Source organism: Takifugu rubripes, chromosome 3, assembly GCF_901000725.2.
Source record: "Takifugu rubripes chromosome 3, fTakRub1.2, whole genome shotgun sequence".
Lineage (NCBI taxonomy): Eukaryota > Metazoa > Chordata > Actinopteri > Tetraodontiformes > Tetraodontidae > Takifugu > Takifugu rubripes.
This window is the reverse complement of record NC_042287.1, coordinates 7,445,961-7,469,813: the sequence shown is the minus strand read 5'-3', so window position 1 is coordinate 7,469,813 and position 23,853 is coordinate 7,445,961. Positions and strand designations below refer to the sequence as shown.

At 44.4% G+C, this 23,853-nt stretch overlaps 1 protein-coding gene and 1 long non-coding RNA gene across 9 annotated transcripts in view; one reads left to right on the top strand and one right to left on the bottom strand.

Moving 5' to 3' along the window:
- Positions 1-7,944: 7,944 nt before the first annotated feature.
- Positions 7,945-18,395, bottom strand: LOC105416252 (uncharacterized). Of its 2 annotated transcripts, XR_964452.2 has the most exons (4): positions 17,638-18,395; positions 11,775-11,859; positions 9,295-9,414; positions 7,945-8,655 (listed from the first exon to the last, which is right to left on the bottom strand). It is a non-coding gene; the product is annotated as an uncharacterized lncRNA (long non-coding RNA). The 2 variants fall into 2 exon arrangements; XR_003887979.1 differs by lacking the exons at positions 7,945-8,655; positions 9,295-9,414; positions 11,775-11,859 and adding an exon at positions 16,831-17,196.
- Positions 18,396-18,505: 110 nt separating this feature from the next.
- prdm16 (PR domain containing 16) overlaps positions 18,506-23,853 on the top strand; it is a 142,424-nt gene continuing 137,076 nt past the window's right edge. For 4 of the 7 annotated variants that reach the window (XM_029833458.1, XM_029833453.1, XM_029833452.1 and 1 more), the window contains exon 1: positions 18,506-18,824. In XM_029833458.1, coding sequence (XP_029689318.1) covers positions 18,788-18,824 — 37 coding nt within the window. In that variant the 5' untranslated portion in view covers positions 18,506-18,787. The remainder of the gene's footprint in view (positions 18,825-23,853) is intronic. The other 3 variants (XM_029833456.1, XM_029833454.1, XM_011602386.2) reach the window with 1 other exon arrangement.

Sequence of the window (23,853 nt, the reverse complement as noted above, 5' to 3'; positions counted from 1 at the left end):
GCGCAGACCATCGCAATTATGTTCAATGCTCCTCCAAACATGAGCACATGCTGCCCACTGGACATCTGCATGAAAGCTGCACAGGCAACCAGGAATTTAGCGCATCAAAAGCTTACACACTACCGTCAATCACACCACGCCAGGGCTTCACAGACGCTCCTCCCTGCCCCTCAGACATCGAACCAAGCAAATATTTTCCATTAAAACTGAATTACATGATGATTAAAGAAGAAAAAAAAAGTCTGCTGACCGTCATTTTGCCAGATTATAGAATCTGATTATATTATGGTCTGGCTGTAATTCCAACTCTGGCCAGTTGGTGACAAATGTGAGCGGTGCCAATGCCGCCACATCTGAGAGTGAAACCTCTCACAATTAATTTAAAAGATGCTCAGTGGGGAAAGGACAGTGTTTTGTCAGTTCCTACCATGTCTTAAATATCCGTTAAAACTAAAGAAAACACTTTATTTGTCATATACATTTACAGTTCAAACCATCTCTGTACTAGATTTAATCGTGGGTCAACTTTTGGGTGTGGGATTGTGGGAATCTCTGGAGATCACCAGAGGAGACCATGCTCACTCCATTCACACAATTCAAACCCAAGAAAAACCTTCTTGACTCTGCTAACATCTGAGCCACCGCGCCGCCATTGACTGTACATAAAAGGAGAAACGGGCCGGTAGAGCGTGGGGACTACGCAAAATCTAAATGCGATATTCTGGAAAGCGCACGAGTGGAAAGATCTTTAGCGGGAGATCATTTAGTTTTATGCTTCTGTTTTTCAGAGTCCTGGATGAAACACAAGCACCCTGTCAATTTTGATATATCTTTACAGCTAAAAAATCCCAATAAGAAATTTTGTTATGTGATGCAGTCAAGCCAATTGTTCGCAAGCAAGTCTCTGGCACGAGGAACAAGAGCAAATTAAATTATACGCAGCCTCGTTGATGGCTTCTCCAGGAGACCAGCACGGTTCACTCCCGGCCTTTCACGATTCAAATACTCAGGCTTTCCTGTGGCGTAATGACTAACAGCAAACACACATTATCAATAAAATGTTTGCCGCCGAGTGGAGGCTGACATTTTTAGCTCGTGCTCGATGATTCTGTGTGTTTGTTTCTCATGCACAAAAAAAGGTATTAGAAATTTAAAAACACAGTACTGGACACATGATCATAGAATCCAAATTATTTGAATTTTGTGGTTGAACATAGTGAAGATCAAATTGTTGGTAGACTTCAGTGAAGGGATTACCTCATCTACTGTAGAATTCACATGATCCTGAGGTGGATCAGACAGAGTTTGTCACAAACTGATGGCCCCAGCTACGCTTTTATCACCTAACCTTTGACCTGTTGCTGAATTCACATGGAACTACAATAGTCTGTTGCTGACATCACATTTGGCTTGTGAGGAATTACAGACCAATAATTTGTGATGTTTTCTTTTCTTTTGACAGGAAAATCTAATTAGCCTATTAAACCGCTAAATAAATAAATATATAAATAAATAAATAAATAAATAAATAAATAAATAAATAAATAAATAAATAAATAACTTTGGGCAACTTGCTGAAAAGTGGCCTTAAAAAAATCTATTTTATAAATTGTCATTCTGTAGTGAAAATCATATAATGTTGCAACCCCAGTATTAAAATGTCGGAGCTTGTGGTCCAGACATGGATTCATATTTTTCCATCTGAACATCAACAGTCAGTCAAGACTGTAATTTGGCCACACGACTGTTTTTGTAATGTTTTTGGCTTCAACACGATTCAAACATCATTGCCACCAAAAATGCCTTCGACTTGTAATTTGGGGAATCAGCGTGAATAATGAGCCGCTGGTTGCTGCTATGGGTGACTGACCCTGTGATAAATGTTTTGGCGAGCGCCATGACAAATGTGGCGCAGTGATGACACGGCGTAATAAAAGCCAACCTAATCAGAGGATAATGTGTTAGTTTACACTGACTTAATGTTCGGTGGGCTAAACAACAATAAAGCGCGGGCTAATTAGTATGTTTACGAGAGCACTCACGCTGTGATAGATGACCATACGGCCTTCAGTGCCGCTAGCATCGCCGGTGTGGTGTAAACACCTCAGTGTCCGGCTCGCCCGGTGACAGACCATCTTGTAAAAACATTTATGGGATTAAGAGGACGGTGGGGTGTCAAGAATGATTTGTGTGTGTGTCTGATAAGGGTCAGACTGATATGCTAGCTAAGCACCATTTGTTTTCTGCTGAGTCAGCAGAGTGAGGAACATTTAGTCCGACTCGTTTTCTTTCATTGCTGCAGAAATCTGCGGTGAATAAATGCCAGCACTGTTTGACTGTCTTTCCTCCAGGCAAAAACTGTACACACACACACACACACACACACACTCTCACACACACACACACACACACACACACACAGCTTCTTGTAAAATCTCCAGTAAAATCTCTTTTTTCCTGCAGAAATTTGTTGGGGACATACTGTATTTCCAAATCGGGGTCAAAGAACTGAAAACAAAAGTAAAGAAATAAGACTTGAATAAGAACATAAAAAGCATAAATACCAAACAAAAAGTATCCCTCCATTTAGATTTTTTCCTGCTGTAAATGTCTCCTTTATCCTATCTTGAAAATAAATATTGTTGATTAAAAAAAGTTTCAGCACCTAAAAAAACTCACCATCAAACATCACCAATGGTTTCTACACTGAGGGAAAGAAGACCTTAAGTTTCTATTTGATTGTGAGTTTTTATTGTTAATTTTATGCAGTGCAGAGCTTGGGAAAAAAGTAGTGACAACTTCATGCACTATTTATGTAATATTTTGGTAGTTCTTTAACAATATAAAATAGGTCTTCATTCCACGATGTGTGTGTTCAGTTGTGAACACTAAAGTGAAATATTCAAAATCATAATTAATATTTTTTAACAGTAATTGCAATATTCTGGAATTGTTTAAAATCAGATTTTTTTTTTCAATCATAAAGGAGGCTTACACATTCCAGTGCTGTAGGTGGCGCCGTAACATCCAGCATGGAGGAAAGATGCATTTGCAGCAAAGCCCTGAAGAAAAGTCATTAATCTCATAAGCACTTGTAGTTCCACGTATGTCGCAGCATGAAATGTACTTTTTGATTTTCTACTTTATTTGACTGAAAAAAGTGCTTCAAGATTCACATCTGTTCTTTATTTCAGGCCTAGATTTTAATAGTTTGTGCCAATTAAATCTGGTAATTAACATGCTCACTGCATTGTAGCCCTCCTTGCACTTAGGTCACATGACTACTAAAACCTTCAGCTACTTGTTTATTTACTTGCTATCTTAAAACCTGAACGACTGATGAAAAATAAGTCAAAAGAGTTTGTTGTTTGAAGTGTGGACATCCCGACGTGGCTCACGGGTCGTGCAGTCCATGTATCACTTCGCCTCATATCCTTTTATTTGGTTTACCATGAACAACCGAAATCGAGCACATGTTGTTCTCGGGTAACGGAAGTCATAAAGCTCAGTATTTATTTTGTGTGCCCATTAAAGGTGCCAACAGCGACAGCAAGTGCATTCAGCCCTGTGAGACAGGTTGTTTTCCTTCTTAAATGCAAACTTAATTTGACATGCAGATCGGTGTAAAAAGTCTGTTGCTGTTTATCTCGGCGTGATGCGCCATTTTCCCACTGCTCAACCTGATTATTTTTCAGATGTAGCCTTGCGCCTGTGCCTCGTCCTGTCTTACACTCTCACACCTACTGAAATCTCATCTGGTATCACTGGCTAATAGCTCAAGTGTGACCCCCCCGGCTGTTTTATGACTGGCGTTTTTTATGAGACCACTGTGGGCCTTCCAGCTCTGAAAGGTCAGACAGCCCGACAGCAGCGGTCAGAATGAATGGCTCATTTCCTTGCCGTGGCATGATGAAGAGGATACAGTTCCTCTAGCCTTTCCTCCGGGCCGGCAGCGGCGAGACGTGCAGACAGAGACCATCTTAAAGACTGTGTCCAACCGCTGCCTGGACACCACATGGCCCATTAGCTACTTTCAGGCTTACGCAACCCCCCCACCACCACTACAGAAGACTCAGATCACTCAGAGATCTGTCGGAACATGACTGCTCCTTAAATATGTGGTTGATTTAATTTTATATGGAGTGAGACGATGCTGTGGGACCGCTGGCTACCGCTGGGTTCCATCTGGAGGCGGCTCGTATCGGCCGGCGTTTGGTGCCCCCACAATCATCTTTTATATGTTCAGAAGGAGAATGAGGCGAGGGAGGAGCTGCGAGGAGGTAAGAGAGGGCGGTTGGGTGTGGACATGAAAAAGGAATTCCTTGTGTGTTTTTATGGGAAAGCCAGTGTGAACGTCAGCAGACTGCCCGCTCACAGATCAGGGCCCCCACGGCTAACGGACGGCTCTGGTTTCCATCAAGAGGAAAAGACGCGTATGAGCGCACATAGAAGGACGCGCAAATGCTGACCAATCTCACCAACGCACGCCTGACTCTCACAAGCAATCCCACAGCAGAAATGTGGATGTGTCGCCTCTGTCTCGTTATCCCAGACACACGTGCCCATCAGGCCTGGGAGCAATCAAACCGCTGCACCGCCGAGACCGTCTGAATCCTGATTTCCTGTTAGCCTGCACCCTTGTTCTTCCCCGCTCTTCCAATAAAACCTCACTAACGATTCCCTCTTGCCGCCCACACATCCACAGCCCTGGCACCCGGCCCGCGGATGCACAAACCCGGAGGGCGCTTTACGAGTTTCATAATCGGCTGCTCTGGCCCGTGATGTCATCTCTCACAAGCCCCGCCCTGTGGGGGGGGGGGGGCGCCATCCAAACACACAACCTGGAGAATACAGCTGCTTTTCTCGCTCCCTCCATATTTTCAGCTTGTTTGCTTGTTCTCCGTGCTGAAAAGTGCACACCACACACACACCCACACACACACACACACACACTCACTTTCAGAGTCTGTGGGTGGATATTTTTATAAAGGGCTTTTCCCAAAATATACCGCTTGTCCAATTACTGACACATTAACTGCTTCTCATGTGACGGGCCGAGAAGAGAGCGGACACTGGCTCACTGTTTTAAGAATCACCCCATTCAAACAGCACATAGAAATCATACGTTGCTTTGAGGCCACTACGTGACTATTTCTATCCTAATAGGAAGTTCTCTGATGTGATCTCATGTGGGGAAATCTACCACTTTGTTTTAGTTCTTGAAAAACGCCATGTCAGTCATGTTTTGTGTGATTAGAAAGTGAATTTCAGGTTGTTTCTGAGGAGTTTAAGTCTTCACACGCTGCATTATTTGCTATTTTAGGTCAGATACTCATTAATCTATTGCTTCAGCTCATTTATTAAAATGTAGTTAAACTTAAAACACTGGGGAAAAGCAACAGCACAAAGGGTTGTTGCTTTAGTCTAACTATGTAAATATTTGTTCCAGGGTCAGCGCCACAGCTTGCGGTGTGATGTATGGCCGCTGTCATTTAATCAGCTCTGCAAATGAGCACATATGTATACATTTAGGTTGTGTTTAAACCTAGACATTTAGACACAACCTGGCTGTCCAAAGGTACAGGCTCAAAATGCATATATATAAGAACGTAAATTACATAAATGAAGAGTTTTAGTAATCTCTCTTTCTCTCACACACAAAAGCTAATTATGGGGGAAATGACCCTTTACTCATTTGAAAGGTATCCAGACAAGGTCTTACAACACCTACTCAATTAGCAGCCATTTGTCCCCTTGAAATGAACGACCGGCTCTCTCCTCAATCACTCACAACATGAACACACCATCCGCTGCCGAGTTACATCATCAATGAGTACTGAAAAACGCCACTTAGCTGCTGTTGGTCAAAACCTTAATGCAGCCTATAAAGATGCTTTTCTGCACAGCCTCATGGTACCATTAGGTTTATTCTTCTTTCCCAGTTTATACACATCAGAAATCCCCTCTGACCAGACTGACCCACACATTTTTTTAGGAAGATATACACCTTTATGTTGTCACAATGAAAAAAAGTAAAAAAAAAAAAAAGGATTTCATTTCAAAGCCATATAAGTATAATTTTAAAAATGGCAGGAGATGTTGCAATATTTGTTGAAACTGCAAGTCAACGTGATTTCCTAATGTTGAGTGTCAGCGTTATTGCTGACCCTTGAAGAACAATTTTAAAGCTCGTCACCATAAGCAGTCAACCCGGGGAGTTTTTGCTCTCTTTAAAGCCGGATTGGTCCGGTTTCACTCCCAACAAGCAACCGGTGGAGCTTCGTGAGACCCTGACGCGTCATAGAATTGTTGCTGTAGGTCCTCCATCTGGGGCCTGTAATTTTAGCCACCAGAATTTTGATGATTGATGATGAACTTTTGACGCCATCTCTGTAACCCTAACCCCGTCCGTGGCCTCTGTGTGGGCCGGCCGGCGTAATTATACATTAGCAACATACCGGGAAGTATTGAACAAAAGTGACCCTGGAGGGAGCGATAGTATCAGTTTTCTGCGAGGCCCGAGGCACCTGACCGAACTTCAGTATCTGACCCGGGTGGGAGTGAAAGCATGCTGACCATGGAGGAATCGCTGTGACCACGACCCCTCGATTTACATAATCTGCACTCTAGATTAGCAAAGCAGGAAGTGTCTTCTTTCTATTCCTCTCCCTTTAGGTTGTTCTGGTTTGCGTGACAGGTGACCAGCCTTCTCTCCTACAGTCGTATCCGTGAAAGGAAAATAGGCCATAAAGCAATTTTTCCCCCCCAAATCAGCTAAAGCATCTGCCGTTTGAATGGGGAGAGGGAGGTGTGGGCAGAGCCAGAGTCCATTAAAAAGAATGACTGCCACAGAAAAAGAGGGATAAAATCCCCACAGCAGCACACAATACCATAGCTGGGGTTAAGTGCTAGGATTTCAGTCGATGGGGGATTTAGGGGTCCCTACGTTTCTAAGCCCTGTCCCCGAACCCCTCGCCTTCATCCCACCTCTCTCCCCAAGACACTCCTTTTCTTTCTTCGGGAACGTCGCTCCCAGATCGGCGCTCTCCACCCCTTCTCCCCTGAGTCCCAGTCATCTGCCATCATCAGAATGATGATATACGGGCCCCATTAAAAGAGAGGGGCTGCTGACATGCAGGACAATAGTCCCTCACAGCATGTCCAGGAAGCCTGCCCATCCAGGTGCACTCTCCCTTACAGCCAGAGGCCTGCGCCGTGCTCTCTGTCCCTCCCCTCCTTTCTTTCTCTCCCTCACACCCCCACCAATTTCCCCAAATGCAGTGTGAGCCCATTGAGAGGGAAGGTGGAAATGGGAGAGGAGCAAATGTGGGAAGGAAGGAATTCTGCTGGGGTAAGGAGGGATTTGTAGCACTGAGATATAGCTGAGAAAAAGAAGTGTGTGTGTATGTGTGTGTGTGTGTGTGGTGGTGGTGGTGGGGGTGGTGGAACAGAGGGGAGAGCTCAGGTGTGTTGAAAGGGCAGGACATCCGAGCAGTCTGGTTTGGTGGGGTGGTGTGTGTGTGTGTGGGGGGGGGGGGGGGGGGGGGGGGGGGGGGATCAGTGAACTTGAAACAGCGGAGATATAAAAAATATAAAAATCTCCTCTTTCACTCGGTGTGCCTTCAGCGCCATCTACGCCTATTTTTGATGTTTCCCCCGTCCCCACCTGACCTACCGCAGTGGGAGGCTGAGAGGGGTGAGGACGGAACGGCCGGAGCGACAGGAGGAGGAATGTGTCGCCGTTCGCCCGTCAGCGAGGATGTGCTGACGGGCCATTGACCTGTCCGTCAGCGGCTAATTGAGGGCGGAGTGGGTTTTCACACACACACACACACACACACACACACACACACACACACACACACAATGTACATGTACAAAAAAAACTGAATACAATGTTATATGTTCCATAGATTTCTGCTAATCTGTGTCCAAAACAGCAAATTATTAGTAATTTAATGCACTAAAATGGCAAACTAGCAATCTACTACTAACAACAATAACTGATTCATACTACTTTTATGTGGTGGTTGAGGACAAATTTTTCATCATTTAGAAAACATCAAATTTTAATCTATTTGAATGCCACTGATTTGTTAAAACTGCAATAACAACAATTAAAACACTGGCAGAACAATATTTTGCTACTAATCCTATTGAGAACACACACCTGGTTATGCTGCTCACTGGCCACTGCAGAATATAGTTTTACAAATAGACCCGTCTAAGTCATAAAACCCTGACAAGCACCCTGATATTATTGTCATGAACTGTGATCTACGAGTGCATGCACACAATAGCATGAAGGAAATGCTCTGCAAGCATGTTGGGCCAAAGAGAGTGAGGACATAAAGACTTTATTTTTGTCCGTAATGTAATAGTTCAACAGGAAAAAGGTTGTCACCACCTAGTGGACTCAGACGCACCGAAAAAAAAAGGAAAAGGATTTTCTTATGGGCACAATCACATGAACTGATGCAGTATTCTGATGGAAGAGTCTCATCAAGAGATAACAGTAGCTCGGGTTTGCAGGTTCTCTCGGCCTGATTGTCTTCTGCGTGTAGCATTTAGAGCTCGTTTCCATCTGCAGTTTAAAACGTCCCTCTTATCTGTTGCCAGCTCGCACTCCCTCAACCGCCGTGTTGCATCCAAGTCCTGAAAAGAAAGCAAAGCTTGTTGGGGAGACGCAGTCAACAAGGTGGTAGGAATTTTAATCACCGGGCTCTGCTGCCTTTTCCTCTCCTGCTGTTTTGGCACTCAAATAATGATCCGACAGGCTTTTCTGTTTGGCTTTCTCCGCTGTGAAAAGGTGGCGGACAGAATAAAGATTAAGCCAGCGCGCCCCCTCTGCCCACTTCAGTGAAGAGAAAGTACATTTTTAATTAAATCAAAAGAACAGCTTTAATAGCCGGACCTTATTTGTGGCTCTTATTTGTCAGACCACAGATGCCTCAACAAACATTACCAACGTTAACGCCTTAATGTACCGTAAGGCTTCGTTACAATAAAGGTGACGGGCTGTCAGTCCCCTTGCGGCTGACATTAACCGGATCCGTTGCGAACATTTGTCATGACCAGTCAGAGAAACTGGCAGAGTTTGTTATTGAAAGACTAATTTGGGTGCTTATAGATATACACTCAGTGGTAGGTAAAACTGACAAAGTCCGGCCTGTTCCTGGGTCCCGGTGCAGGAGCTCGGCTCCTATCAGAGTTCTCTCCCCATCTCATGAGGCAGAACAGATCCTCTGGATAAGCTCACCCACTGGCAGAGAATCCCACCACCCACCCACCCACCTCAAACATGCACTCATGTGGTTGCTTCTCCCCACTCCATTGGTCCCCTTCTGTCTTGATCGCAGGCTGAGTTGTAGATGGAACAAGGACTGTTTTTGCTGAGACGGCACCTTTTCAGTTCTGCTGGGAGCAGAAAAGCCACTGATTAGAAATGTGATGGAACAGATCTGAGCGTTGGTTGTGATTACCGCCGTCTCTCAGGAGTTGCGACACCTAGAATCAACGACTGCGTTTGATATTTATTCTGTTTTCTGTCCAAGAGTAGTTGATACTGCTATTGAACTAAAACCATTTCCCTCCTTTTTCCATCGAAGCTTCACTGGAAATCACCAGATAATCTGTACTTTACTTGTTTTATTGGACCGTTGGCTTCATCCTGGTATACATGCAAGTGTAGCATATTTATGCTTTTAATCATGTTGCCTTGGCAACCTAAGTGGCAATTTGCACTCTTTCAGCTTGCTAGGGTTGGACAGGTTCTGGCTGACCTATGATATCACAGAGCACAATCGTCCATCACAAGCTAGCGGGTTAGCACCTGACAGCATGACGTGTGTCGCGTTATCTGTCCAAAAACAAACTCCAGTTTTCATCCTGTTCAGCCAGCTGCTTCTATTAACATCTGCTCACATTCCAGTGGGACTGATCTTTGTCCATGAAGGAGCAGATCGACTTCGATCGCATTATCTGGGTGTTAGTCCAGCTTTTCAGAACTTCAATTTCAGGCTAGTTAGCATGTATACATGCACTTCTCAAGACCTAAAAGAAAAACCTACAGCAGAAAAAAAAATCGCTTTATATGAACTACAATGATGTCAGTGGGTATTAACAGTCACTTAATTTCCTCCTCACTGGGGATAGAAAGTTAACTGCTGCTCAACAGTTGGCTGACGTCACGCACAGTGGTGCAAAATGCATTAATGTAAAGTCGAGTCGATGGAACTACAGCATATTCATGCGGTGACTGATGGTGTGAACACAAAGGGGTTCTCCATAGCATGATAAAACTCCGTTTTACATTGCAGTAACCTTTTATTTTGTTAGAGCCACAAGGAAATAGAGTCCAGATGGCAACAGTGACCATTAAATTTCAAAATAAAACCATGTTAGGTTAGAAGGATTTAGGAAATTTAGTTTTGAGTTGTATTTACTGACATGTCTGCAATTGACTGTAGTTATAGTTTAGAGTTACAGGGGAAACATGCACGACTACACACGCACGAACACATACACACACGCTCTACGAGCTGCCACCCTGACCCTGGGCCTATAGGTGTCAGTAACCCCAGTCGTCCAGGCATTGAGGTCCCAGCAGCTGCCAACTAACCCACAGTAGCCGCGTTCCAGCTTACAACTTCAAAGATCATCGCGGCGCGGGTCAGAACAAAACATTAGCTTCAGCATATGTATGACGTGACATTGCGGTCACAATAAATTCTTTAAAACAGAGTGTCAGGCTGTCCTGCTTCACCACATGGCAAATGTCGCTGGGTGACATACAGGCGCTTAGGAAAAACCCAAGCACAGACGGGGTGGATCACCCATCCAATCATCTGTCATGCTTTATTAGCGACCCCAGAAAAACAAAGTCTTTCCCATCTTACCGAGTGACACATTTGGTCCACAGATGAGCTCTGCTGTAAAAGCAAGAGAATTGATGTTAACGGGAACCACACTCGGAATAAAATCCGACAGATCAGCAACGGTGTGCGGGCTGACATTTTCGTGGAGGTGTCCCACTGTGCAACTGTCATGGTGCGCCCTTCTTTTTTCCAGCAATGAGAGGAGAAGGCCCAAGTGGTAACAATTTGAAGTCAATAAACTCTTCTCCTCTAAAAAGCCCTGGCTTCAAAAGAGTAGTGTGGGTGTTCCGCGCGTTGGTAATGGAATTGTTAAACTCGCTTACGGACTTGGCAGCCAGTTCTCTCTGGGAAACAACAGGAGTGAAAGATGGCAACCTGTTTCAATGCCCTTTTTTGTTTTTCTCTGCCTGATTGGGTGGACAAAGACACAAATAAACGCCAGAGCAGCTTTTTGCTATGCTCATTTTTGATACCCCTGATTAGCTAAAGGCTGCTGTGTTCTGTCCTCCATCTCTGGGCAGCGCCCACTTTACAATGTCGTGGACCTTGAGCTCAAATATTTAAAGATCCAGGATAACTTGTTTCATACATTAGCGCCCCCTACAGTTGTGGGTTAGTAGGGCTGCTCACTGTCTGCTTGGAAGTTTTGATTAATTTGAGCCAGGTATGGTTTGTCAACCATAATCGGGTCAAAAATAACTGTATATTCTGGATGTAAATGAGCTAGCATCTGGTACTATCCACAGATTCAAGATTTGTACAAAACCAACAGCGTTTCATCTAAAACCATGAGTGTGGGTCCTCATGCAAACATATGAGCTTGTTCAGTGTTGCCAAACATGCCTCTGAAACAGAGTAACATGGACTTTCTTTGATTTTTGTCCCTGTGCCACTCACCAAAACCATAGAACGTCTCTCTGGCGGAAGATATCAGGTTCGTCTGTGAGTCACCTGTTCTGCTGTCATGTTATGAGGCCGAGCTCTGAAAAGAAACGAGTCCACAGTCAATCTTTATTCAGGCTGCACACGAGGACCATCTGACATTTTAGCCTTTGCTGTGGCCCTGCAGCAACCCGGGGCTCTGACTGCACCGTTCCTGATTCTGGAGTAATCCATCTGCCCCTGCAAGCTCCTTTTTCCGTTGCGGACATTCGTTTCTACAGTTTAGTACCTTCATGTAAGCAAAATTCAGGGAGGTGAGTGATCCTTCCAAAGGGAAGTGGCAGCAAAAACCCCATGAAATGCTTTTTTTTTTATTTTGTTTTTTTTGATGTGGTGCCGAGTGCCACCCCACCCCCACCCCTACCTCCAGCCGCCATTGCCATCTACCCCCCATACCTTCTATTAATCATCCTGTCAGGCCAGCGACACACACACAACACATAACAGCAACGGCAAACACCACCAAAAAATGAAACAAACAAATAAATAATGTGACTGATCACTGCCAGGCAACAGGAGGGGGACGGACCCATGAGAAAACCCTCAGAAACCTCACAAGAGCGCTGCGGGCTTTGTTTGCGAGGCACTCGTAGAAAACTTTATTGCCCTTTGTTGGAAAGCGCTGTTTTGGGTCTTATGGTGAGCTTCCTATACGGTGTCAGGCAGGAGTGTCCAGCTTCGCCAAATTCACCCCCCCCCCCCCCCCCTTCTTGGAAGTAGCCCACTCCCATGGGGAAATCAGTCAAACATGAACATTTTTGCCTCTGAATACAATCCACCATTGGCCATCTGAGTGTGTGTGTGTGTGTGTGTGTGTGTGTGGAACGCATATGTTTTTTACTGGAATCCCACACAGTGCCCCCTGGACCAGGGGTGTGCATTGCCTTGGCAGTGGAAACATTTGACTGAAAAGTAGATCCATTTAGCTTAAGAATGTCAACAAGACCCGTAAGTATGGGCTAAGAGATGAAAAGTCTGCTAATGCGGGGCAGCCGCTTTTCTCCAATACACTGAATGAATATTTGCACAGAAAATACTTAACAACATGTGTTCGGTGTCCACACGGCGTTCACGTTGATTCAGGGCTGGGAGGAGAAATGGTTCTGAAAGTGACGGCAGCCATTCCCATCAGCACCGGGAGCATGTGTGCATTGTGTTGTGGGGCCCAGTGTTCCTCGCCACCACAGTGATGTCACTCCCCAAATACAGCAATAAAGTGCATGACTGTTCCCTCAGCAGAGGCAGAGGAGACTTTTCAGCCAGCGAAGGTTTTAGGTTTGGGGGTTTTGTTCAGATTCTCGTGTGATTGTTATATTACAGCGTCCTGCATGCGTAGGTTAGATTACTATTACTAGATTACTGAAGCTGGTTCGATGAATAGAAAACGTCAGATCGGATGTTTACTGCAGGTGACAACACAATCAGGCTAAAGAAAGACCTGTGCAAGGCTTCAAAGATGAGAGGCAGAAATGGCTGAAGCAGTCTTTTTTAAAAGGCTGGCAGACAGCCCTCCGGAGTCCTGACGCACTGCCATGCCAGCCTCGGGTGAAAGCAGCTCAATGGCGAGCTCAGCCACTTCGATCTGTCCACAGTTGTTAATGGCAACGCAGCCCCGGCGCTTGGTGATCCTCTCGCTTCCTGCCAAGTTGTGTTTGTGTTCACGGTGCTAATCTGCGCCCATGTTTGGTGCATTTCTGGCACGTTCTCTGTGACACTCTGGATGTTTCTGAAGAGCTGTGAGGCTTCAGCTTTTTATTTGTGTGATGATCTTTTATAGAGCAGCTCAGCTTCATTTTATTGTGAAGTTCATGAGCTCCAACACGTACCTCACCCAAACTGGCAGCACTGGGCATATAGTGGCAAGAGAAAATACATCAAATTCAACTCAAATAAATTTTAAATATTTTTTCTCAAAATATGTATACCGAATAATGTAATTAATTTCTATGTTTTCAAAGTAGCTAAATTGAATTGACATTATTTCAATGATGAGACCTCGCCAAAATGGGCACATTTATTTACAGAGGTCACAAAAGGAAGACAATGACGAGCCAACGGCCTCGTTTCAATTCGATATCACGAAGTCGTATTTTAGCCACAAACCGTCTCTGCAGAAACAAGACTTTCTATACGCTGTAAAATATGACAAGTTATCCCCCTCCCCGTTCCAAACTCTAAGATTAACATTATGATTCCCAGTGTCCCAGAGGACAGCGTGATTGATTACATCATATTAAGGTCATTTCTACGACGGGGTAATTTTCGCTTGCGCCTGGGGGCGATATCTGGATGCGTATTTGTTTGGAGGGGTCGGCTGTTCTGATCTGCGGGGATGATTGGTGACAATAAAGAGCGGTTAATTCATTAACAATGAAAAATAAATTAATCAATACTGATGATATTAGGAATGCTTGTTTTCTTTGCTCTGAAAGATTTCTTGTTCATTATCGCCTGAATTTATTATTATTATTATTATTCTATTAGGTTTTACAGTCGTCAGCCATCGTTATTAGATTATTTCTGCCATTTTTATTTTAAAAATACATAATAATATGCCTGTGTAATCTGGGAGCTGCATAGTTAAAACAAAATATATTTATTTTTAGTAATGTCACCGAAACAATTAGAAACATGTTTTCCTGCTTTGTTGGACGTTTGTCCAACGAAAATGTTGTTGTTGTATATTTGAGCCGGAAGATGCTTGATTTTGGGGTAAATTGATATAGTAGAAATTAATAAAGCGCGCTCAAATATTCCAACATATTTAATGTATTAAATCACTGTAAAGGAAAACATTGAATCCAGCAACTGTAGATTTAGATGCACATATAAAATCCTCAGCATTCGGCGCGTACACATGCACACACGTGCGTATTTTGCAGCAGCGCTCCGCCATGTCAGAGCGGCTTCCGTCCCCGTGTGTGCGTGTGTACAGCCACTGCCCTCCTCTAACCTTCGTATTGGTGTTATCAGAAGCGGTGGCGCAGCGCCCTTCTCCTCTGACAGCATGTTAACAACGCTGCAAAAGGCCCCAAAGAACCGTCTCGGATTAGCGGTCAGTTTTCCCATTTCCCACAGACCCGCGAGGTCCTGAACTCAATTAATGGCTAATAATTACAAAGGCAACTCCTCTATGACCGCTCCTGGGGGCTTGATCGCAGGGGAGGCGGGTGCTGCTGCTGCGGAGCGGGACGCGTCTCTCCTTCTCCACTTGCTATTATTTCAATTTGTCATTGATTAGCTCCTGGGGGATTCGAATCCACCGATATCCTAAAAAAAGGAGATTCTCTTTCTCGTCGTGACCGTGCGGCCGCATCATACGCATAGGGCGCGTTCTTGAGCGCGTGTATTCCGCCCCGTCGCGGCCTACTGTGTTTACTCTCCTATTACAGAATTATAGTTGGCAAATTTACAATCCTCTCGGAGCTCACAAAGGGTCTTTTTGATGTCCTGCTCATCTGCGGGCCGGAGCGCGAGGTGCTCCATTTCACATATCTACCGTGCGCTGATGTTATCTGTGCGCAGTGCCTAATCTTCAGACCCGGAGCCTTTTCCAGCGGGGATAAAGCTTGGGTTTCAGTGTGCGTGTGTGCGCGTGCACGCATTTGTCTGTTTGTGTGTGTGTGTATAGGTGGTGGGGGGTGGGGGGGGGGCTCGGGGGTGTGTACAGTCACCGCAGTCAGACCACATCAATCTACAGGGTGTAAACTTCGGCGTGCACGGGCACACCTACCTACCTACCGTGAGATGTGCGCGCCTGATGTTGGTGTTGATCTTGACCCGCATCGTTTATAAGTGCAGAAACATCTCTGACCCCGGTTTTTGTAACTATACTCAGTTAAAACCAAATGAAACGTTGTTAATACTGAATTATTATGGCTGATTTTCGTTTCAGGTTGGCGCGCTTCGTGTTGTTTATTGGTTTAACTTCTGATATAGGAAGCTTCTTCTGTGCCTGTGGATAATTTTGAAAAGGAGAAGAAAAGAAAACAGTGAATTATCCCATGGACTTTATTGAACATGCTGCCACACAGTCACCACATTTAAAAATGCCAGTTTGTCTCCAAGAAAGCATATTTGCATGGTTTAATCCAGTCGGACTGCAGAATTCCACCTTCTATAAATGATTAATTATGGATTTCTTGTGTGCGCCGTTTTTACGCACTAAAGATCTAAAAAAAACCAAAAACATTTAGAGCCATACTAAATAAGCATTATTATTTGCAGCAGACTGATTTCTTTCCTTGACGTCTGACATGCTGTCCCGGAGACTGATGCGGGAGCGCCTGTCCGCGCTCCGGAGCGGGGGGGGGGGGGGGTTAAAAAAAAAAAAAAGCCCCGTACGTGCAAAGCACACGCGCGGCTCTAACGCCAGCTTTCCCAGTTCCTCCTGTTAAAGGTCGATGTTTAAATGACGCATAAAAGTATTTCCCAACGGGCCAGTGTCGGGGAGCAACACTTCTATTTGCAGGCGTAATCACGGTTAATTGCGCCTTTTAAAAAGGTGCTGCTCCGCGTGAAATCATTTGTCCAACCTGATGTGCAGAAATATCCTGAGCCCGGCCTGAGCTGTCGAAGGTGTCTTTTGGGAAGAATTTCAGGGGGGACTTCTAGGTTCGCTGGCTGCACCAACGCAGCCATCGATTTCAACATATCGATAGTTTGTCACCACGCTTGCACCAACACAAAGGAGGAAATCAACCACCTTTACGCAAATAATTCATCAAGCCTGTTCCTCTTTGGGCCACTTAAACTGCAACGGCGATTCCTTATTTGCATGTGAAGAAATGTGTTTGTTAATCCAACAGGTTTGTGCCTGGCCACCCTCTGACACGGACCCTTCGTGTGTAATCACAGCTCGCACGCTGCTCGGGATTCAAGGGAGCCAACAAATTAACCTCTTAGTCCTGTGTCGCCAAATACAATCTAATATTTAGATAATATATGCTGATTGCGGCTGATAATTATTGATTAAGGATTCATTATGTATAAAAACAACAGGGCAATTTCAGAGTTTGATTAAATCGAGCCTTTATTAAAATTGCTCCAACGTGCGTAGAAATTGGAGCAAACATCCATCGGGAACGAAACTCAGAAGAATTTCAAGCAGTGGAATTTATGTGGTCACAGTAAATATGAAAATAACATATTTCTACAATTAAAAAATAATAATATAGCAACAATAACTAATTAAATCATGCACAATATCTGAACTAATCATTCGTCGTTGGATTCGACCCACTCCGGTAGCTTATTTCAAATCCACGCTGAGTGCTCAGTGTGCACAGAGCTGCTCCCTCTTCCAGAGCTCTGCAGTGGCTCCTTCACCACCGATATTTAATAGGCTCCAACATAGAGTCGCCTTTATTCAGCCAATCTGGACGGAAACCATTCCCATATGACATGGAGGCTGCAGGCCCACACCAACATGACCAACAGCAGCCAGTGCATTAAAACATTTTCTAAAAGAAACGTTTAAATGCTTGTACCTATATTTACTTATATTTAGTCTTTTAGTAATTTAATTTAATTCAATACCTTCATCACTAATAGCATTAACGTTATTATTGCTGCTGTTGAATGTATCATAATTAAAAAAAACTATTTTAAAATTTCAAATAATGTGTCATGTAAATAACTGTGTTTTAGATAATATAGATCGATTTTTTTTTAAAATCTAAAAAGTTGATTGAGAGTAAAATATGTCGCTGTATATGTCTATAATTTACATGCATAGGCCTACTTATAGATACATATAAATACTAATATGTGTGTGTGTTTGTGCCGGCGTCTTTGTAAAACGGGATTTTGAAATTACCTTATACTCCTCTGATCTGTATCAGGATGAGGGATTAACGCAAACGCGTCTCCTGTAGCCAGGTGTAGGCAGGCGCAACGGCGAGATCTGCGGCGTGTGTCCACCTCCTGCAGGTCAGCTGCGCTAAACCGGCAGAAAAATCCCCAGAAATAACCTGCTGCACACGCGATTGTTACAAACGTCAACACATCGGAGCAAAGAAGAAGAAATAGAAGGAGAAAAGCCCGCATTTCGCCCCCGTGTACAGCTCCATGCGTGCGTCAAACAGCTGCTGGCCGCTGCTTGTCCCGAGGGCGGGCGCGCCCACACACACACACACACACACACACACACACACACACACACACATCGTTGCTTGTAAAGTGCAACTCTCATCGAGCCGTGGAAGTATTTACGCTCGCACGTGCATTAATGAGTTAAAAATAACATTGGCAGTAGGAGAATTTCTTGCCACAAGCGCACGCGCACACACGCAGGCATTGTTACTCTGCAGAATCAGAAACGGGAAATATTTGAAGATCATATTGCAGAAGCAGAAAAATCGCGCCATGAACGTTAGACACAACATCAGAGTTATTGACACGAGGAGAACCTTTTTCCACTGCAGTTCTGCTCTCCTAGTACAACCTTGACCCCCCCCCTCTCTGCCTCACTGGGTCCGCCGCTGGACGCAGAAAAGCCTCGTTGATACGGAGGTTTAAAAAAAAAAAAAAAATCCAAGAAGGTGCCTGCAGGAGCGGAGCGGAGCGGGCTGCGCGTGTGCGCTGTCCGGGTGAGGCGGGGGTGGCGGTGGGGGAGGTGGGATGGTGGGGTGGGGGGGGGGGGGGTGGGGGGGGGGGGGGTGCGAGAGGGTAAGGGGATGGCAAGGTTGGTGGGGGTAAGATGGTGAGGCGAGGAGGAGGAGGAGGAGGAGGAGGAAGAGGAGGAGGGGAAGAGATAAGTGATCTAAAGGGGAGACGATAGGACAAAAAAAGTGATGATGATGATGAATACATTGGAAAGTTTTTTGGCCCCGGCGAGGGTGTCAGATTGAATGGCCTGTGCGCATGTGCGAAGGTGTCCAAACTGACAATGCTGGTGAGATGAAGATAGTGTTGTTGCTGCTTCTGGGCTCACGGAGGACGACGAGAGGAATCTACAAGCCGACAAGATGAGATCCAAGGCGAGGGCGAGAAAACTGGCCAAAAGTAAGTGTTCTTTTCCCCTCTCGCTGTCCTTCGCTTTGAGTCGCCGGCTCCGAAGGCTCCTGCGTCTCTACATGTCCTTGTCATTTGTCATATCCTTAAAGAGAGGAGGGGGCCACTCTTTGTCCGGAGTTAACTCTTCTGCTAAAGAACGTGTCCCGCTCCGGGCTGCCTGCTCGCGGTTCCCCGCATGTCTCGGGCTTGGCTTCGCTGCTTCCCGGCGTCACGACGCTTCATGTGTGATGAGAAACGGCGCTGGTGTTTGGGTTGATTACGCTCCAGTTCCAGACACAGCCGTCCAAAAAAGAAGGAGAAAAAAGGAAAAGGAAGAAACAATCCCAGCTCCGTCTTGAAATTAGTTGTTATTTTTTGGGGGGACGGAGGCAGAAGCGGCGCGCGCGTAGGTTTTTTAAAAGTTACAAGAAAAGTTGTCGAAACGGAGGGTAACTTTTTACAGAGCCGTGCAAGTTTCGGAGATCACATTCCCGGCTTTTAAAATAGTGGGCGCTGTGGCACCGCACAGTGCTGCGAGCTGCTGCACAGCTCCCACTGAACACAGCGCGCACAGATCGGGACGCCGAGATGCGAATTTGGACTGAAACGGCGATATTTTTCCCTGTATTTTGCGCCCACTCTCCATCCTGACTGGAACATGCAAAAAAAAAATATACCTCAGCCTGGAAATGTAGTTGTGTCGCGCGGCCACTCGGACTGCTGTGGACCGGGTCCTCCTCTGGGAATGTCAATCAATAACGCGTCCTGCATGTGCAAAAACAGCGGCCGCAGATTTAATGGACTGTGGCTCCTGTCACACGGAAAAATCCAAATTTTTTTTTGGTAACTTTTATTATTTTAAAAATGTGGCATTTGTTTACGATCGGTGGGTTTGTTTTTAATCCCGTTTAAACGTTTTTCGCTCGCTGCGCGTCATTCTCAGCCTTTAACCTCTCACCGAAACTCTCGGTGGCCGCTTATTTTAAATGCATTAACAGATTTATTTAATTCAATCTGGGGGCTCCTTGTTTGACCTGAAAATGTGAAGTAAATTACAGGACAGGTTTAAACTATTTTTCCCCCTCAGTCTTTGCCATATTGCACATATGCGGGCCTTTTAAAGGCTTTGTAACTTTGCCAAAGTCCCTGACTTTAATTCAATGCGAACCACCGCGAACAACATTCAGGAAAAAAATATCATTTACATTTCAGACCTCAAGTGGAATAAATATTTGTGCACAACATTTGAGACCGAGCTAAATCGCTTCCACTACATAAATCAGGCTGTGCTTGGAAGAAAATATCTTTCACAAATATGCTGCCATTATTTTTATTTTATTTTAAATATTAAATTAAACTGGCAAAACAACGGCTTTAAGTTAAACGATGCAATTTTAATAAAACGACTGACACCTTTAAAATGATAACGTTTATGCGTTACTTGATTACTTTTCCATGTCCTTTAAATTTGTAGCCTTTGGGCTCAGGTTCCAGAATATGTTTTTTTAAAAAAAAGAAAAATAAAAGAGCAGTTGGTCCACTTAGTGAAACCACTTGAACATGTGGAGGATTCTGCTTCTGGCCCAGTAATTGCACTTGGTCTTGATCTCTGCCTTGATAGTCTGTTGATCCCGGCGCTAATGGACACAAATACCTGGCTTTGTAGCACTTTTCGCATCAGACCACCGAACGCGGCCCACATGCAGGCCTCGGGTCTGTTGTGTTGCAGCAGGAACACAAGTTCAATATGAAAAAAGCTGAGTGTAAAAAAAATGTATTTCTTTTTAATTTAAGGCTTGCGGGCCAACAACTTTTAGAATATGACGCGTGGGAGTAGATTTCCCCTCAATCCCCTCCCCTGCTTTTTTTTTCCTGAGGTACGAAAAAGTCTCTGAGGCTATAGCAGCAAAAGGCCCACACCGACATCATGTCCAGACATACTGTACACACACACACACACACACACACACACACACACACACACACACACACACACACACACATACACATACACAGAAACACCGCAGTTTCCACGCTCGTTTCATTTATTTATTAATTAAATTGATTGATCGATCAGTGGTCCTGCTTTGTTTACATATGCTTCGGGTCAGGATTAATTGATTTTTCTTTCTGTGTTTGGATTATAATATGATCTGGTTCTCACGGGGTGGGCCTGTAGCTGTGTTTTCTCAGGTGTTGACGTCTTCTTTATTATATGATTTCCTTTATTGAGGTCTGATTTCAGGTGAGATCAAGTAAAAAAAATAAAAATAAAACAAAGTCGATTGAAAAAATTAAATCAAAATCGTTACAGTGGATTAACATATACACATAAAGTATTAAATAGTCGTCGCCCACATCCGTGATAACCCAAATATTTTATATCGCTTTATTAAGTGAGAACATAGAAATGTGTTCGCGCGTGAAAAGTTAGACTCCTTTGTAATCTATATTTATTTCATAGTGACTGTGTGCAAACTGGATTTAGATCAGTTTGGACAAGTGATCGAACCGTGTTTTTCCTTCCGCAGGTGAGACCAGAAAACGCACGCACGCTGCCTTCTCGTCGTGCACGCGTGAACTAGAGGAAAGATAATTAAAGCAGAACCATGTAACAGCTTTCAGTAGGGCCAATAACAAGGTGTTGCGCCGGTTTTGCCCCAACACACGCGCACTATTGATTTTCAGAACCTTTTCTCTCGATCACGATATAATTATATCCTCGATTTTTCAACTTTGATTGCTTTTGTTGCTGCTTATTTTATTGCTGAGTTGAAAACCAAAAAAAACCCGACCGTCTCGCTAAACAACTACACACAACTTCCAATATTCTCTCTCTCTGCTGCCAGATACCCTGTTGATCTGTGCATTGAACGCCTCTTATTAGATGAACTCCAATGTCATGAACTTGGCCCTGTTCAACAGCTTCTGATATATTTGACAGGAGCAATAAAATGTAACCATAATACATTAAAAGGCAACAGTGTTTGAACTTCTGGCTAAACACTGTGCGTCTCCTGTAGCCTCCCACGTATTATCTTGGAGCAGTTATAATATTTGTCAGATAGCAGTGGCACCATGTTCACAGATTAGACCCTGGCCCTGCAGGAAAAGACACTCGGATGGTTCCAGTGAGTCCAAAACCTCTCAAAAGTCTAATGTGGTTGCTAGTTTAGGCTTGGCTAATTGTTTAGCATTTAAACATTGTGATATTGATTCTGAATGGAAAATAAAAAATATAAATGAGATCTATTTCTTCCTGCTGTAGCCCCCTCTGAGATAAAACATGAGGAGAAACTTGAGACTCTTGTGGTTTTGTGGAGCCAATTTGCCTCCATGTGCGATGATGTGAATGATCTTAACAGCACTTGGAATCAAGAAGCAGCACTCTGGAAGTTTTATATTGAAATGTAAAGCAGCTGGAGCCATTTGTGAGACTTGTAGTCCCATGAATCGTTGCATTTTCCGACCAAAGAAAGCCACTGGAACTTTTCTACCAGGAACTAAATGGCCTAAGGCTAAATAACTGGCATTAGTACCTCTGTCTACCACTATGTTGCACTGTGTCCATCTTGCATGTTATGCATCAGATTGTGTGATTACAGATACGTGTGTAGCGTCATTTTTCAGATGTTTGTTTCGTTACATTCAGTTGGCTAGCGTTAGCTGAGTTTTAAAGTCAAATACAGCAGCCCAGTCAGTCTAGCCGAAGGAAATCCGATGCTAGATGATGAATCTTTGATGCTCCTCAAGAACCCGACATATGTGAGTGTTACAGATGCGTTGGGAGAGGCACCGATGTCCGGCGAACAGAAAACATTTGGAAAATGATGTTAGTCAGCCAATCAGTGAAATCAATTCACCGCCACAGTCGCCACCTCGACGTTTCAGAGCCTCTAACCCCCTGAGCAGTCGCTTTTCAGCCCTTGAAGAAGAAAAAAAACGTGAATCGGGGGAAGTTGAGAACATAGGTCAGGCACTGCAGGAGGAAGCTATTGTTGTCCTTCATCCATTTTGATGATTCTGTGTACTCACGTCTGTTTCATGCGTGCTCTAAAAATCTCTGTCTGAGCACTTGGGTTGATTGTGGCATAATTACGAGGAATAGAAAAATTGTGTAGCATAACTAATTGTATCAGTCCACATTTGGCACCGGCGCACAGACGAACATTACTGTGGAACGCGTCCTCATCCCAGCCTGCATGGACGTAGTGGGACAGGGGCGAGCATGTGCTGCGAGGCTCCTGGGTTTTCTCTTTTCAGTGGAATAAGTTGGCCCATTACACCGAAGACTAGTTGACTTACAAAGGCTCCAACAGATTCGGTTGCCGTCTCATCAAATGTGCTGTGAGAGTGGGCTCCTTCCTCTGAACGATTCAGCAGGCTGTGTACTATTCATGGATCTCTGAAACAGCAAACAAAGACCAAGTTCAGGATCTTTTCTGTTCATGCATGCAGAAGTAAAAAAAAAAAAAAAAAAAAAAGCTGAAACTTAAAGGACAAGCTGCTCGGGATTAGAAAAGGTTGATGAACTTGTGTATGTGTTAATCTACAGCGCCGCCGAGTCGCTTGATTATTTGTTTGGAGTGAGTTTGAATTCTATTTGCGTTTTGCAGAATGTTGTCAATTCAGACTTATTGAACGGCTGAAAACACTTGACTGGCATTCCCTGGAGTACACCGGCTGGATCTTTATGGAAACACACTCACACATAAACACACACACACACACAAATGCATTCACATGAACACACACCGTTTTTGTTGGTAGATATTTGGGCAATGTTCAGTTTTAACCCCAATCAATCACAAACTGGAAAGGTTGAGCATAAATGTCATCTAAACAGCAGGAGCTGGCAGTGTCGGCTGGCTGAGTGTGTGTGTGTGTGTGTGTGTGTGTGAGTGTGTGTTGTGGGTGGGGATCAGTGCACTATTTTGTACAGTTTTTTGGCTGTCCTGTCTCTGTTGTGAGCCTTGACCTTGGTTTTGGCACAGCAGTGGCGGGCATGTCGTTATACCTGTACACATACAGACACAGA